General features: G+C 38.3%; 4 protein-coding genes across 4 annotated transcripts; 2 read left to right on the top strand and 2 right to left on the bottom strand.

Moving 5' to 3' along the window:
• Positions 1 to 5: 5 nt before the first annotated feature.
• LOC111637302 (SCAN domain-containing protein 3-like) lies at positions 6 to 992 on the bottom strand (the record flags this gene model as incomplete). The annotated part of the gene is made up of 1 exon (XM_023382776.1): positions 6 to 992. A coding segment is annotated over exon 1 (987 nt), but the record flags the coding sequence as incomplete, so codon positions are not given.
• A 2,252-nt stretch (positions 993 to 3,244) lies between these two features.
• On the top strand, positions 3,245 to 3,562 carry LOC111637301. Its single transcript, XM_023382775.1, has one exon. It carries the CDS (start codon positions 3,245 to 3,247, stop codon positions 3,560 to 3,562), a length of 318 nt encoding a protein of 105 aa, XP_023238543.1.
• A 5,479-nt stretch (positions 3,563 to 9,041) lies between these two features.
• Positions 9,042 to 9,818, top strand: LOC111637300. The gene has a single exon (XM_023382774.1). The coding sequence runs from the start codon at positions 9,042 to 9,044 to the stop codon at positions 9,816 to 9,818; it is 777 nt and encodes a 258-aa protein (XP_023238542.1).
• A 2,154-nt stretch (positions 9,819 to 11,972) lies between these two features.
• On the bottom strand, positions 11,973 to 13,403 carry LOC111637299 (zinc finger BED domain-containing protein 5-like). Its single transcript, XM_023382773.1, has one exon. It carries the CDS (start codon positions 13,401 to 13,403, stop codon positions 11,973 to 11,975), a length of 1,431 nt encoding a protein of 476 aa, XP_023238541.1.
• Between the last annotated feature and the right edge of the window lie 282 nt (positions 13,404 to 13,685).

Here is a 13,685-nt window from a genome sequence, read left to right as displayed (position 1 = left end):
AAAAATCTTGCCTTCACGGGTCTTGTTTTTATAAAGTTTACCACTTTAATAATTATATCAATCACAAGATTTAATTCAGGTGAAATATTTTTTGTAGCCAGGGCCTCCCTATGTATGACGCAATGTGTCCATTTTGCATTTGGTGCCTTGGTTTTAATGAGAGCTTGAAGTCCTCCATATTGCCCTGACATCGCGCGAGCTCCATCTGTACACACACCAACACAGTTCTCCCATTGAATGTTATTTTCTTTCATGTATGAATCTATGATCGCAAACAAATCACTAGCCTTCCCGGTATCAGTCATTTCTTTGCAAAATAACAAATCCTCACATACATTTGCTCCTTCCATGTACCGCACGTAACATATTAATTGAGCGTCGTTATTACTGTCTGTCGCTTCATCCAGTTGAATGGCATATAAACCAGAAAGTTTTTCCACAATTTGCTCATTAATGTCTTCAGCTATGTCATGAATGCGACGACTAATCGTATTGTTAGAAAGAGGAATATTTTTTATTTCTTTAGCCGCCGATTCTCCAATCATCACTGATACCATATCAATCGCTGCAGGTAAAATAAGATCTTCAGCAATCGTGTGTGGTTTCTTGCATTTGGCAATACGGTGAGCGACCTTATAAGAGGCGAGCAGTGCTTTGGAGGGAATAGATGCTCTGGAAAACAAGGATGTCGACTGATGTTTCAGTACTCGCAATTTTCTTGCAAATAAATCTCGCGGATTTCCTTGTAAATTACTGTGAATTGTTTCTAAATGACGTTTCAATTTATTAGGAAGCATACTTTCAGCTGCCAGCACCTTATGACAAACAACACATTGGGGTAGTTCCACATTTCCTTTGCTAACGTAAGTAAATCCAAAATCTAAATATTTGTCATTATATTTTTTGTACTTTTTTCGTTTTTCTACAGTTTCCTTTGTACTCTTTCCTGAGTCTTCAACACGTTTTCTATTTATTTGAATAAAGTTATCCATTTTACCATGTGCAATTTAAATAGAACACGCTTGAAATCAAAACACTGATTCATCAACGCTTGTAATCGACGAAAACAAAAGACTGAGCGAAAGAGCGGGAAATTGGAGAAGCGGGGTGATGAGACGCATGCGCCACGCACTCACTCATTACGTCGTGTGCAGACGACCGGTGGGTATCGTCTCGCGACTCCCCTATGATAGCGCCATGACTCCCCAGGGTGTCGTGACGCACAGTTTGGGAAGCCCTTCACTACAGCATGATTAAAAATCTGTCAAACAATTCCCTTTCTCATCTCCTGTGTCTGTTTAACAGAATATGGACAGAACATACTTTCCCTGACTCTTGGAGGTTATCTATCATTATTCCCATTCCCAAGCCTGGTAAAGATCACAAGAATCCCTCTAATTACAGATCAATCTCTCTGACAAGTTGCCTGTGTAAACTCTTTGAGAGGATGGTAAACAGACGTCTGATGTATCTCTTAGAGAAAAATGAATACTTTTCACCACATCAGAGTGGTTTTTGTAGGAACAGAAGTACCAGTGATAACTTAGTAAACCTTGAAACATCTATTCACGAAGCGTTTGTTAGACGACAGCACTTAGTGTCTGTGTTTTTTGATATAGAGAAGGCTTATGATTGCTGTTGGTGATACGGGATACTCCGTGATCTGGACGATTTCGGATTGCGGGGTAATTTGCCAATTTTCATAAAAAACTTCTTAGAGAATCGAAGATTCCAAGTTCGAATGGGCAACACTTTATCTAGGCTCTTCATACAAGAAGAAGGTGTTCCTCAAGGTTCTATTTTGAGTGTGACTCTGTTCCTAATTAAAATTAACAGCATAGCTAACCGTCTCCCTCCCAGTGTGAAACACTCTTTGTATGTGGATGACTTTCAGATCTCCTGTCAGTCTAGTAATATGAGTTTCATCGAGAGACAACTACAAACCTCCCTAAATCGCATAGACCATTGGTCTAAGACTAATGGTTTTAGTTTTAACATGGAGAAGACCTCGTGCATCCACTTTTGTCGAAGACGTGGTTTGCATTTGGATCCGGAAATTTACCTAAACAGGGATAAAATCTCAATGGTGAATGAGACTAAGTTTTTGGGTGTTTCTTTCGACCAAAAACTGACATTTTTGCCACACTTGCGCAACCTGAAGAGTAGATGTTTAAAATCTTTAAACCTTTTAAAGGTACTATGCTGCTCATCCTGGGGAGCAGACAAAGTTTTGATGCTCAGGATTTATAGGGCCCTTGTCCGCTCTAAGCTGGACTATGGTTGCATTGTTTATGGCTCTGTGCGAGAATCTACTCTTCGGATGCTGGATCCAATTCACTATGAAGCGTTGCGTTTGTGCATTGGTGCATTTTGAACTTCCCCTGTTCAAAGTTTGTATGTGGATGCTTATGAGCCTTCACTATCTCTCAGGAGAGAACAGTTGTCTCTTTTTTATTACATTTAACAAAAATCACAGAAAAAACTTACAGCTGATTGTCCAGATACTCAGCTGAAAAGATTATTTGTTGCTCGGACGAGTTGTGTCCCCACATTCAACATAAGAATTGAGAATGTAAGCAGCATGATTGACTTAGACACAAGCAACATCTCACATGTTGAGGTTAATAGTATTCCACCTTGGTCAACTTCACTGATCGATGTTGATTTAAGCTTAAAGCAGCTTCCAAAAGAAACCACCCCAGACTATGTTTATAGACAGCACTTTGCAGAAATTCAGCATTGTAACAGTAATTTAATTCCTATATACACCAATGGATCCAAATCGGATAACTTTGTTGTCTTAGCCTTTGTTTGCCAGAATGAAATTGTGGCAGAACAAATACCACTGAATTCTTCCATCTTCTCTGTGGAGTTGCAGGCTATTTATTTAGCCTTAAAGTATATACATTGGAAAGGTCATCGTTGCTGCGTGATTTACACTGACTCAGTTAGTTCACTTCAGGCTTTGATTTCGTATGAACATAGTTCTTACTCCATAGTTATTAAAATTTGAAAACTAATTTGTCATCTCACTAGGAGAAATTTTTTTGTGAAGTTCTGTTGGGTCCCAGGCCACTTGGGTATAAGAGGTAATGAAGAAGCTGATACAGCTGCTAAGTCAGCAAGTCCTTCACAGCATACAATGCGTATTGAAGGAGGTCATTTGAAGCTAGTCGTTAAAAAACGACTAGCAGAGAGATGGCAAATCATGTGGAATGCACAAATCCACAATAAACTTCACGAGATGAAACCTTTGGTAGAAAATTGGACTCATAATAGGCAATATGATAGGAGATCTGAGGTTATCCTTACTCGTTTGAGAATTGGACACACAAGACTGACTCATCAATATCTTTTGAAGGGAGATGACGAACCAGTATGTCAGCACTGCAACTGTGCTGTAAGTGTTAAACACATATTTTGCAACTATGTTGCTTTTGATCAGAGTCGTAGACAGCATTTCGAAAATGCAAGCTTTAGAGACATCTTGGGCCAGAGGCCAAATCTGGATAATATACTGGACTTTCTAAAAGTCATTAATATGTATAGGGAAATCTGGTGATTTCTTTATTGTAAAGTTTTATTTACTTTCAGTTGCATATTTAAATTATTGTATATATTTTTTGTTGTTGTTCGTTTACTTATTTATTTATTATATTCTAGATTTTATATTTATATTACCATTGGCTTTTTAATGGTTAAACTGTGATGTTTCGTTTATGTGTATATATGTTCCTCTATTTATTTTCTACTTTCAATTGTACCATGTGTTGTGGCGCAGTATAGCCTGCATGGCTTTTGTGCCAATAAAAATTAACCAACCATCCGACTATTTCCGGTTCTTTTTCTTCCATTATATTATTTCTTGGAGGAATTTCTTGAAATGGGATGTCTTGTTGTGACATTTTCTTTATTTTCTTTTCTAATCTTCGTTTCCAACAATGATGCTTGATTGTATAATATGCGTAGATGAGTAGCATTAATATTCCTATACTTCCAAGAATAATCCATAAGGTCGTGGTTGGAATGGTTGGAGTGTTTGAATTTGAAAGATCTTCGTTCTCTTTTAATAACATATCCAAATCCTTCTTTATTTGCTCGTATGATTTTTCTGCTACTTTAATATCATCATCGTTTTGCTTCTTAGAACTCTTTTTTTTTTTCTTAGGTTTCTCTGTAGTATTTAGACTCTCTTGTAATTTCTCTAATTCTATCTTGGAAAGTATTGTTTCAATCAGAGGTATAATAAACTTTGGACTGCTTCTTGAGAGAACAGTTGATCTCATGTGAAAATGTGAAGTGAGGATAATTCCAGGTAAATATCCAACACGTGTATTTGGCAATTGTATTATTCCAACATTATTGAATTTACTTATAGTAGAAGGTAATGAATGCAAATTATTCGGTTTAGCAGAATATTTCACTGCTAATACTAGTGTAGAGGGTGTACAAAGTACCCCTGTTCCTTGCTTATCAATTCTTCTAAAAATTGGATAAAAATCCTTTACAATTTCCTTGGAACAAAGTTCTGTAACCTTCTGATCATTTTTGATGTATAACGAATATTCACAGCTCTGATGTGGAGCTCTAAATATTGGAATATCTGGTGAACAAACAGCAAACTGTGACATTTGGCAAACAGCCAATTCGTGATGACGTAACAACATGTACGATTGACGATCCATTGACAATGCTAAAATAGGATATTTTGTTTTAAAATATGCATAAGCTTTCAATGTAGGAATATATGTAGGTAATTTCAAAATTTCATAAGCATCGAAATATCCACTTGGAGTTTTCAATGGCGTTTTTGCAAAAATTCTAAATTTTCCTGGAAGTGCGATAGCAATTGTAGTAATCCACTGGTAAAATTTAAAGAGCGTGTCGGTTTCGACTTGTTCTATCAATGAATAACCTTCCGGAAGTTATAGTTGTATTTCTCGTAACGTACGGAACATCACTTCCTTTGAGATAAAATAGGAACTTAATTTTCCTTGCCCTAAAACGTCAATAGCTTCTCTTAATTCGATTATTTGTGTATGAAATTCTTGCATCGCAAATTCTATATTTTTCATGATAATTTCGAATGCTAAATTATATCGATACATTTTTAATAAGTTCTCGAAGGAATCTTGCTTCCTTGATAAATCATTTATTTTCTGTCTGTTGTTCTTACTTATTCTCAAGGTATCATTTAGAAGAGTCGCTTGTGACTGCACTAAATGAATTATACTTTTATTAATATGTTTGATATTTGTAATTTCTCCATTTAAAACTTCTATATCTTCAGATGTAGCAGTTTCAAACAAAAACTTCAATGCTTTTCCTCCTATGTCGATTAATCCCCTTTTTTTTCTACTTTCTTTGTAAAGTACTATTTTTAACTTATCGCTCTACAACGAATTTCGTTCTGGAAAGAGCCAGTACCTAACGGGTACTTTACACGGGTTCTTGTTTGTTAGTTTGCCAGGCCTGGACTTTTCGCGTGCACCGAAATAAGTTAAAGACAAGTTAGTAAAAATCAATAAAAGTATTTAATAAAGATTTAGGAATAACTATTTACAATATTTATAACAAACAACAAATTTATTCAATCAAATAAAATCCAAAAAATATCAAACCCAACAAAATTCAATCTTATTCTAACTTAGAACTATTCCCCTTGGAATTCTGACAAAATTAATCCTTAACTTAAGGTACAGAAATTCTTACAACTACAAATCCTAACTGTCACCTCAATTATACTAGGAACCTTTTTCCAACTCAAGACTTTCCTATTCCTTGATCCACAAATCGAAAACTGCAATCGCTTTGGACTATTTCCTATTGGACACCTCGTTCACTGCTACTAGCAGACTACACTTATTCCTTTCAGGAGCTCACTTCTGCTTTCTTCACTTAAGCTACGCTATTTATAGTCTGAGGTGACGTCACAGTTTCTAAGTGAGAGACTCCCCTCATTTACATACTTATATGTAACATTCACTTTTTTCTTGTTTATCTGGTAGCTTAATTTTCAACAATACTTTGTTAACCTCTTACAGTCTTTTCGAGAACAATTATCGGGATGTTTCCTTTAAGGTTTAACAAGTCTCCTAAAAGTCTGTGGAGTCTTTCCCCCCCCTTTCAGTGTGGGCTTACTATCTGCCGCTCAGGCATGCACGTGAGTGCAGTTGCTAGCTATGGCGCTTTTTTTTTTTTTCGTTGGTGAGTTGGTTTTATCTTCTCTTTTTAACTTTCTAAAGTGACGGGTGAGGAAACCTTTGTCCTAACTAAACATAAGCCCCAAACAAAATATAATAAAAGCAAAATAAAAATAACGCCCGGACTTGGTTCCTTACACCCCTTCCCCTTTAGATTAAAGAGAATGTTAATTTTCTTTCCATTTAAAGCCAAATTCCAACTCTGTCTTCAGAAGGAGTGCGCCTTTTATACAATTGCTACCAGATTTAGTTATTACATCCCTTTACAATAAATTGATATATAAGCGGGAGTGACTCGGTGCCTTCTTAAATTTATTTTAACTTAAGATACAATTCGGGGAATTGTAGACATATTTTTTATTGATGTTCTAAGGGTTTTCCAGTTTCACGCTGTTCAATGGCGTGAATAGGGTACAAAGTTAACCCCATAATTTTGTTCTATCTTTTTACTTACTTTTTTTCGTTACGGACTGATTATCTAAGTATCGTTAGCCGGGTTATTTGTATTAGTACGGGTTATTCCAGTCCTTCACCGTGAGAAAAACTTAGTTTTTTTTTTCTAACATTTCTCCCCCCGTTTGCCAAATTTCCTTTCCCTTTCTAGGGACCCCTTAGATTACAATTTGGTCAGCGACCACCTGAAAAAAAAATATCGTTTTACCTTTTTGTATCTTTCTCTAACTTTTATTCCTTGGCTTCCTGGTAAGACTGGAAATTTGTCGGTAATCGATTCGTCGAAGTTGCGTCAGTTGTCGTTGAATAACTCCTGAAGGTCTTGCTCTCAGAACGGTCGGTGAAGGTGTTTGGTTTAACGGTGATCTCTCCCCGGAGGGTGTTTCTCTAGCGTTACCCCCATCAGTTTGCGGTAGGGGTGTTACGGTTTGCCTCCTCGGAAAGAGCATGTAGCGTTTTAAGTTGGAGATGTGTTGTTTGTAATGGCTGGCCCCAGTGTGAGGATCCTTGATCTCAAACAACTGGTGAGATGATTTTGGTAATCTCGTACGGTCCTGCCCACTTAGGTGCTAACTTTGCGCTGAATCGGCAGCTGGAAGAAGAAATAGGGTGAGTTTTTAATACTACTAGATAACCCACTTTATATGTGTCTGGCCGCCTTCTTAAGTTATACGCCCTTCTTTGCTTCTTTTGTGCTGTTTGCACGTTTTCTCGGGCTTTTTTTCTTATACTTTGTAATTCTGCCCATTTTTCTTGAATGGTTGTAGGGCGTCTTGGATACGAAGTTAGGCGATCCCATGGGAGTGTAATCTCTCTCCCAAGATGAAGATGTGCTGGCGTATATTTTGTGGAATCTTGTTTTGTAGTTCTTAATGCCAGTTCTAATTTTGGGATATGGATGTCCCATTCCTTGTGAATTCTTTCTATATATGCGGCAATCATCCATCCTAAGGTGCGGTTTATCCATTCTGTGAAATTTGATTGCAGATGATACGGTGTTGTCAGGATATGTTTGATACCTGTACGTTCACAAACTTCCGCTAGGAGGTGAGAAATAAACTGTGGCCCATTATAAGATACTAATATTTTTGGCATGCCATATCTGCAAAAATATTCATTATACATACAACTCACCACTGTTTCTGCAGTAATCTTCTGCAGAGGAAAAATTTTGACCCACTTGCTAAAGTAATCAATCATAACTAGGAGATACTGGTTACCTTTGTTGGACTTTGGATATGGTCCCATTATATCTATTCCTATCTTTTCTCCTGGTTCAGTTACTTCTGGGACTTGCATTAGTCCTGCCGTTTTCTTTTGGTCAAATTTTGTCACCTGACATGTATGGCATCCTAGTACATATTCTTTTATATCCTTTCTCATTTTGGGCCAATAGCACCTTTGTTGTATTTTTTCGTAGTTTTTCATACACATAAGTGGCCAGCGGTTGGATGATCATGTAATTCATGTAGTACATCCTTTCTCAAGTCATGAGGTATTACTGGTCGATAACTTCCAGTTTCGTCTGTTTTCTGGCTATAATATTAAATATCATTTACTAGCCGGTAGTGGGAAGACTTACCTACTATTTCTGCGGCTAAGGCTGGGTCATTAGGTAAGTTCCCAGTCAATAAATAAGTATAGAGTCCACTCCATTCTGGATCATTTCTTTGAGCGTCTGTAATATCTTGTTCTCGTTCAAATGTGGTTACTGCCAATAATTTTGTGGCTAGGTCTGATTCCTCTATTGGCTGTGGTTCTTCCACTGGTCCCCCTCGGTGTGGGTTCCTGTCTGTGGTGAGGGGACCTCCCAGAGATGGTTTAGTAACTTTTTTTTACCATCCCTGGGATCTGAATGCCCACCCACGTGTTTGCCGTGCGTGATGTCCCGTATGCCGGAAAGGGGGATCCTGGTAGTTGAGGGGCAACATAACGTCCCCAACANTCGATGCAGACCGGGCAGACACATCAGACAAGATGTGCTCTTCCTGACTGCATTGTGAGGGTATTGCTCCTGGGAAACCCTGGTGTGACGGTCTATGGGAGACTCCCATGTGCCGGCATCGCGTTGTTGGGCCCCGTGGTGGGTGGGGTCGTTAGGAGCTGAATTGTTTTGTCTAAATACAGATTCCAAAAATTTAAAACTAAACAGGGATGAGTTACCTCCAGTAACAACCAACGTTTCCATCACTGCAACCTACTTGATAGTTCATGCGACTGGTGATAAACCACTGTCAAAATGCTCTCCATTTCTTATTCAAAAAATATTTGAATTAACTATTGGGCACTTGAAAAAGATACAAAAATTGAGGTCGGGACCTGCTGGTAGAAACAGCCTCACCTCAACAAACAGTAAATCTATTGGCAACAAAAACACTTGGAGACATGGAAGTCACTGTCACCCCACACGGAAGTCTAAACTCATCACGTGGGGTGATAATCGAGATTGATCTGATGTCTGAAGACGAATCAGATATACAGATCAGTCTTTCAGATCAAGGAGTCATTGCTGTACGACGCACTTTCATTTGTCGTGATGGCAAGTTGATACCAACTAAACATCTCATTCTTACTTTCAGAAAGCCAACATTACCATCATTTGTTACTGCAGGATATCTGCGCTGTTCGGTTCGTCCGTACATTCCAAATCCGCTGCGTTGCTTTAAATGCCAGCGATTTGGACATTCCCAAACATCATGTCGAGGCAAAAGTTTATGTGCACAGTGTGGAGTTGAAGGCCACCAGGGTACTGAGTGCACAACCACTCCATGCTGTGTCAACTGCAAAGAGGCCCATACTGCCTACTCCCGAAAATGTCCCACGTGGCAAAGAGAGAAAGAGATTCAGCGGGTAAAGACGGTGAATAATATACCTTACCCAGAGGGACGACGCATGGTCACTTTAAATTTACCAGTGAAACAGAAGACATTTGCTGCTGTTCTGAAATACGCAAAGACATGTGGAGTTCAGACAGACATTTCTGTTTCACCAAATGAATCTCTAACTCGCCATGAAAAATGTTTGCTAATACCATCTACCCGAACAGCAGAAAAGGAGAGCAAGAAGACCAAAACACCCCTACCTAAAACAGGGGTAGCAGCCTTCTTAGAAACGTGGGTTCTAAGAAGGCTGCTAAGAACCCGCTCAACAAACAAAAATTAAAAGCAGCCATCTCCAATTCTAAGAGATCAGAGACTCAATCCATGAGTGAGTTCTCTGATATCTCTGACGAAGAGAATAATATGGAGGTGACACATTCAACTTCATTTTCAAAAGGAAAATCCGCAGTAAAATTGAAGAGGGACACTTTTTCTAAGAATGCTGCCTCAAACACATAATGGATTATAAAATAATCCAATGGAACTGTCGTGGTTTTCGCAACAACTTCTCTGACATTAAACACTTGACATCATTTACCTCATCTCTCTGTGTGGCACCCCAGGAAACTCATCTGAAACCTGGAGAAAGAATTACTTTAAAAGGATTCAATCTCTACCACAAGGATGATGATAGCCACAACCGCGCCAGTGGCGGTGTGGCTATTCTGGTTTCAAATCGCATTCCATTCTTACTGGTACAAATAACAACAGAGCTGCAAGCTGTGGCAGTCGAAATTTCAATTGACATAACTGTCACAGTTTGTTCTGTATACTTGCCACCAGATGTCAGTGTCAATGAGAATGAACAGGATGCCTAGGTTGAACAGCTGCCAACACCATTCCTTCTACTTGGTGATTTTAATGGCCACAATCCTATGTGGGGCAGTCGCGACATTAATCGTTGAGGCAGAGCCATTGAGAGATTTATAGGTAATCATCAACTGTATCTATTTAACACTGGAGAAGTGACATACTTCCATGCCCCATCAAGAACGTTCACTGCCATTGATCTATTATTAGCAACTCCGAATCTGTTTTCAGCATTTACATGGAAGGTTGGATCTAATCCACTTTCTAGTGACCACTTCTCAATATTTCTAAAATATCGCGGTAGAGAAAGCTGTGAAACAGCCCATCCACCACGCTGGAAACTGGAAACGGCAGATTGGCCTGCATTTTCCTTTTTAGCTAACATCACTGAGGAAATGGTCAATACTGCTGATATTAATGATTCAGTTTAAGTTGTCACTTTGTGTATTATTCAGGCAGCTGAGAAAACAATGGGAAAGACATTAACAAGATACCCAAAACATCTGAAACCATGGTGGAACCAGAATTGCGAGGCAGCATTTAAAGCACAAAAGAAAGCATGGGGGATTTTTAGAAGGTACCTCACTACAAAAAATTTGATTGCTTTCCAAAAAGCAAAGGCAAATGCCAGAAGAATAAGAAGGCAAAGCCAAAGGGATTCTTGGAGAAAGTTTGTTTCTTGCATAACATCATCCACTAGCTCAAAAGCATTCTGGGATAAAATCCATAAAATCAATGGGAAATATGCTTCTCACTCTCTGTCCATGCTGGAAAATAATGGCACAATAATCAGTGATATACAGGGTATTGCTGATACGTTGGGTGAAACATTTTCTACTTCATCCAGCAATATTATGTATTGAAGAAATTTTTAGGCTTATAAAGCCCAAAGAGAAAAACACTGTTTAAACTTTCATTCCTCATCTAATGAGGAATATAATGTGCCATTCACCAGGAATGAATTACATACAGCAATCTCGCTCGGGGAATAGTGCTGTAGGCCTGGATAAAATCCACTACAGCAGGAGTTCCCAATCTTTTTTATATTATGACTCCCTTTACTGGCTGTAATTTTTTTGCGACGCCCTTCTAAAAGAAGATACCTGCGTGTAGTTCTAGCAGACATTAAAATTACTTCATTATTCAAAGAAAACTCCAAAGAATATAAAATCTTAATAATTATTATTTATTAGAAAACATAATAGTACAATTAATGAGAAGGATGAGCTTGCTTTTCTGAGCATAACTTCTCAAATCGGGGCTGAAGTTTTGAAATTGCTACTCTCATTTTTTTTTCTAAATTTATTTGTGACCTGTATTTGGACTTGATTACTGCAACTTCAGAAAAGCCAGTTTCACACAAGTATGATGTAGTAAACGGTAAAAGAACCTTCAAAGCTGTAGTACTGATAGCAGGATATTTTTGGGATACATTGCTCCAAAATTGAAATAGTTTCTCTTTATCAAATCGAAGTTTTAGGCTTGTATCACAAGATAGTTCTAATAGCTGTTCTTCCTCAACTGTTGAAAGTGTAGATGGGGTTGGGCTCGATTGGAATGGGTCTCTAATCCAGTCGTATTGATTTACATTCTTTGGAAAATATGTATTAAAATGGGTGCTTAGTGTTTATAAGCGTTGGATAAATATCAATTGCAAACTTGGCTCCAGATTTTGAATAGATTTTTTTTGCAGAAAGCCATTTAAAACTGGAAAACAGTCAGAATTTCCATGCTCGTCTTCTATTTTTCTTTTCCACAACAGCAACTTTTTTTTAAACGCTGCAATTTTATCAGCCAGTTGCAGTATATGCGTTTCGTTTCCCTGCAGCGATTTATTAAGGACATTTAATTTCTCAAATATGTCGCAAAGATACGCCAGTTTTATTAAGAAGTCAGTATCTTTAAACTTTTCTGCGTCACGATGAGATTCTATCAATAAATACGTGTACAACTCATGTTTTAATTCGTATACACGTGAGAGTACGTTACCTCTCGACAACCAACGAGAGTTACAGTAATAAAGTAAAGATGTATGCTCGGCACCCAAATCTTCACAAAGCTTTCGGAAAAATCTTGCCTTCACGGGTCTTGTTTTTATAAAGTTTACCACTTTAATAATTATATCAATCACAAGATTTAATTCAGGTGAAATATTTTTTGTAGCCAGGGCCTCCCTATGTATGACGCAATGTGTCCATTTTGCATTTGGTGCCTTGGTTTTAATGAGAGCTTGAAGTCCTCCATATTGCCCTGACATCGCGCGAGCTCCATCTGTACACACACCAACACAGTTCTCCCATTGAATGTTATTTTCTTTCATGTATGAATCTATGATCGCAAACAAATCACTAGCCTTCCCGGTATCAGTCATTTCTTTGCAAAATAACAAATCCTCACATACATTTGCTCCTTCCATGTACCGCACGTAACATATTAATTGAGCGTCGTTATTACTGTCTGTCGCTTCATCCAGTTGAATGGCATATAAACCAGAAAGTTTTTCCACAATTTGCTCATTAATGTCTTCAGCTATGTCATGAATGCGACGACTAATCGTATTGTTAGAAAGAGGAATATTTTTTATTTCTTTAGCCGCCGATTCTCCAATCATTACTGATACCATATCAATCGCTGCAGGTAAAATAAGATCTTCAGCAATCGTGTGTGGTTTCTTGCATTTGGCAATACGGTGAGCGACCTTATAAGAGGCGAGCAGTGCTTTGGAGGGAATAGATGCTCTGGAAAACAAGGATGTCGACTGATGTTTCAGTTCTCGCAATTTTCTTGCAAAAAAATCTCGCGGTTTTCCTTGTAAATTACTGTGAACTGTTTCTAAATGACGTTTCAATTTATTAGGAAGCATACTTTCAGCTGCCAGCACCTTATGACAAACAACACATTGGGGTAGTTCCACATTTCCTTTGCTAACGTAAGTAAATCCAAAATCTAAATATTGGTCATCATATTTTCTGTATTTTTTTCGTTTTTCTACAGTTTCCTTTGTACTCTTTCCTGAGTCTTCAACACGTTTTCTATTTATTTGAATAAAGTTATCCATTTTACAATGCGCAATTTAAATAGAACACACTTGAAATCAAAACACTGATTCTTCAATGCTTGTAATCGACGAAAACAAAAGACTAAACGAAAGAGCGGGAAATTGGAGAAGCGGGGTGATGAGACGCATGCGCAGCGCACTCACTCATTACGTCGTGTGCAGGCGACCGGTGGGTATCGTCTCGCGACTCCCCTATGAAAGCGCCGCGACTCCCCAGGGCGTCGCGACGCACAGTTTGGGAAGCCCTGGTCTAGAGGACACTATAAAAACCGTGAAAATAGC

Source organism: Centruroides sculpturatus, unplaced genomic scaffold (assembly GCF_000671375.1).
Source record: "Centruroides sculpturatus isolate CEXI.00-Female unplaced genomic scaffold, Cexi_2.0 scaffold1056, whole genome shotgun sequence".
NCBI classification, from domain to species: Eukaryota; Metazoa; Arthropoda; class Arachnida; order Scorpiones; family Buthidae; genus Centruroides; species Centruroides sculpturatus.
This window is presented reverse-complemented; position numbering and strand designations above follow the sequence as displayed.

Excerpts from the sequence above, each read along its gene's own strand:
- LOC111637300 (XM_023382774.1), top strand. The coding sequence starts at position 9,042 with ATGGAAGTCACTGTCACCCCACACGGAAGTCTAAACTCATCACGTGGG.
- LOC111637299 (XM_023382773.1), bottom strand. The coding sequence starts at position 13,403 with ATGGATAACTTTATTCAAATAAATAGAAAACGTGTTGAAGACTCAGGA.
- LOC111637301 (XM_023382775.1), top strand. The coding sequence starts at position 3,245 with ATGAAACCTTTGGTAGAAAATTGGACTCATAATAGGCAATATGATAGG.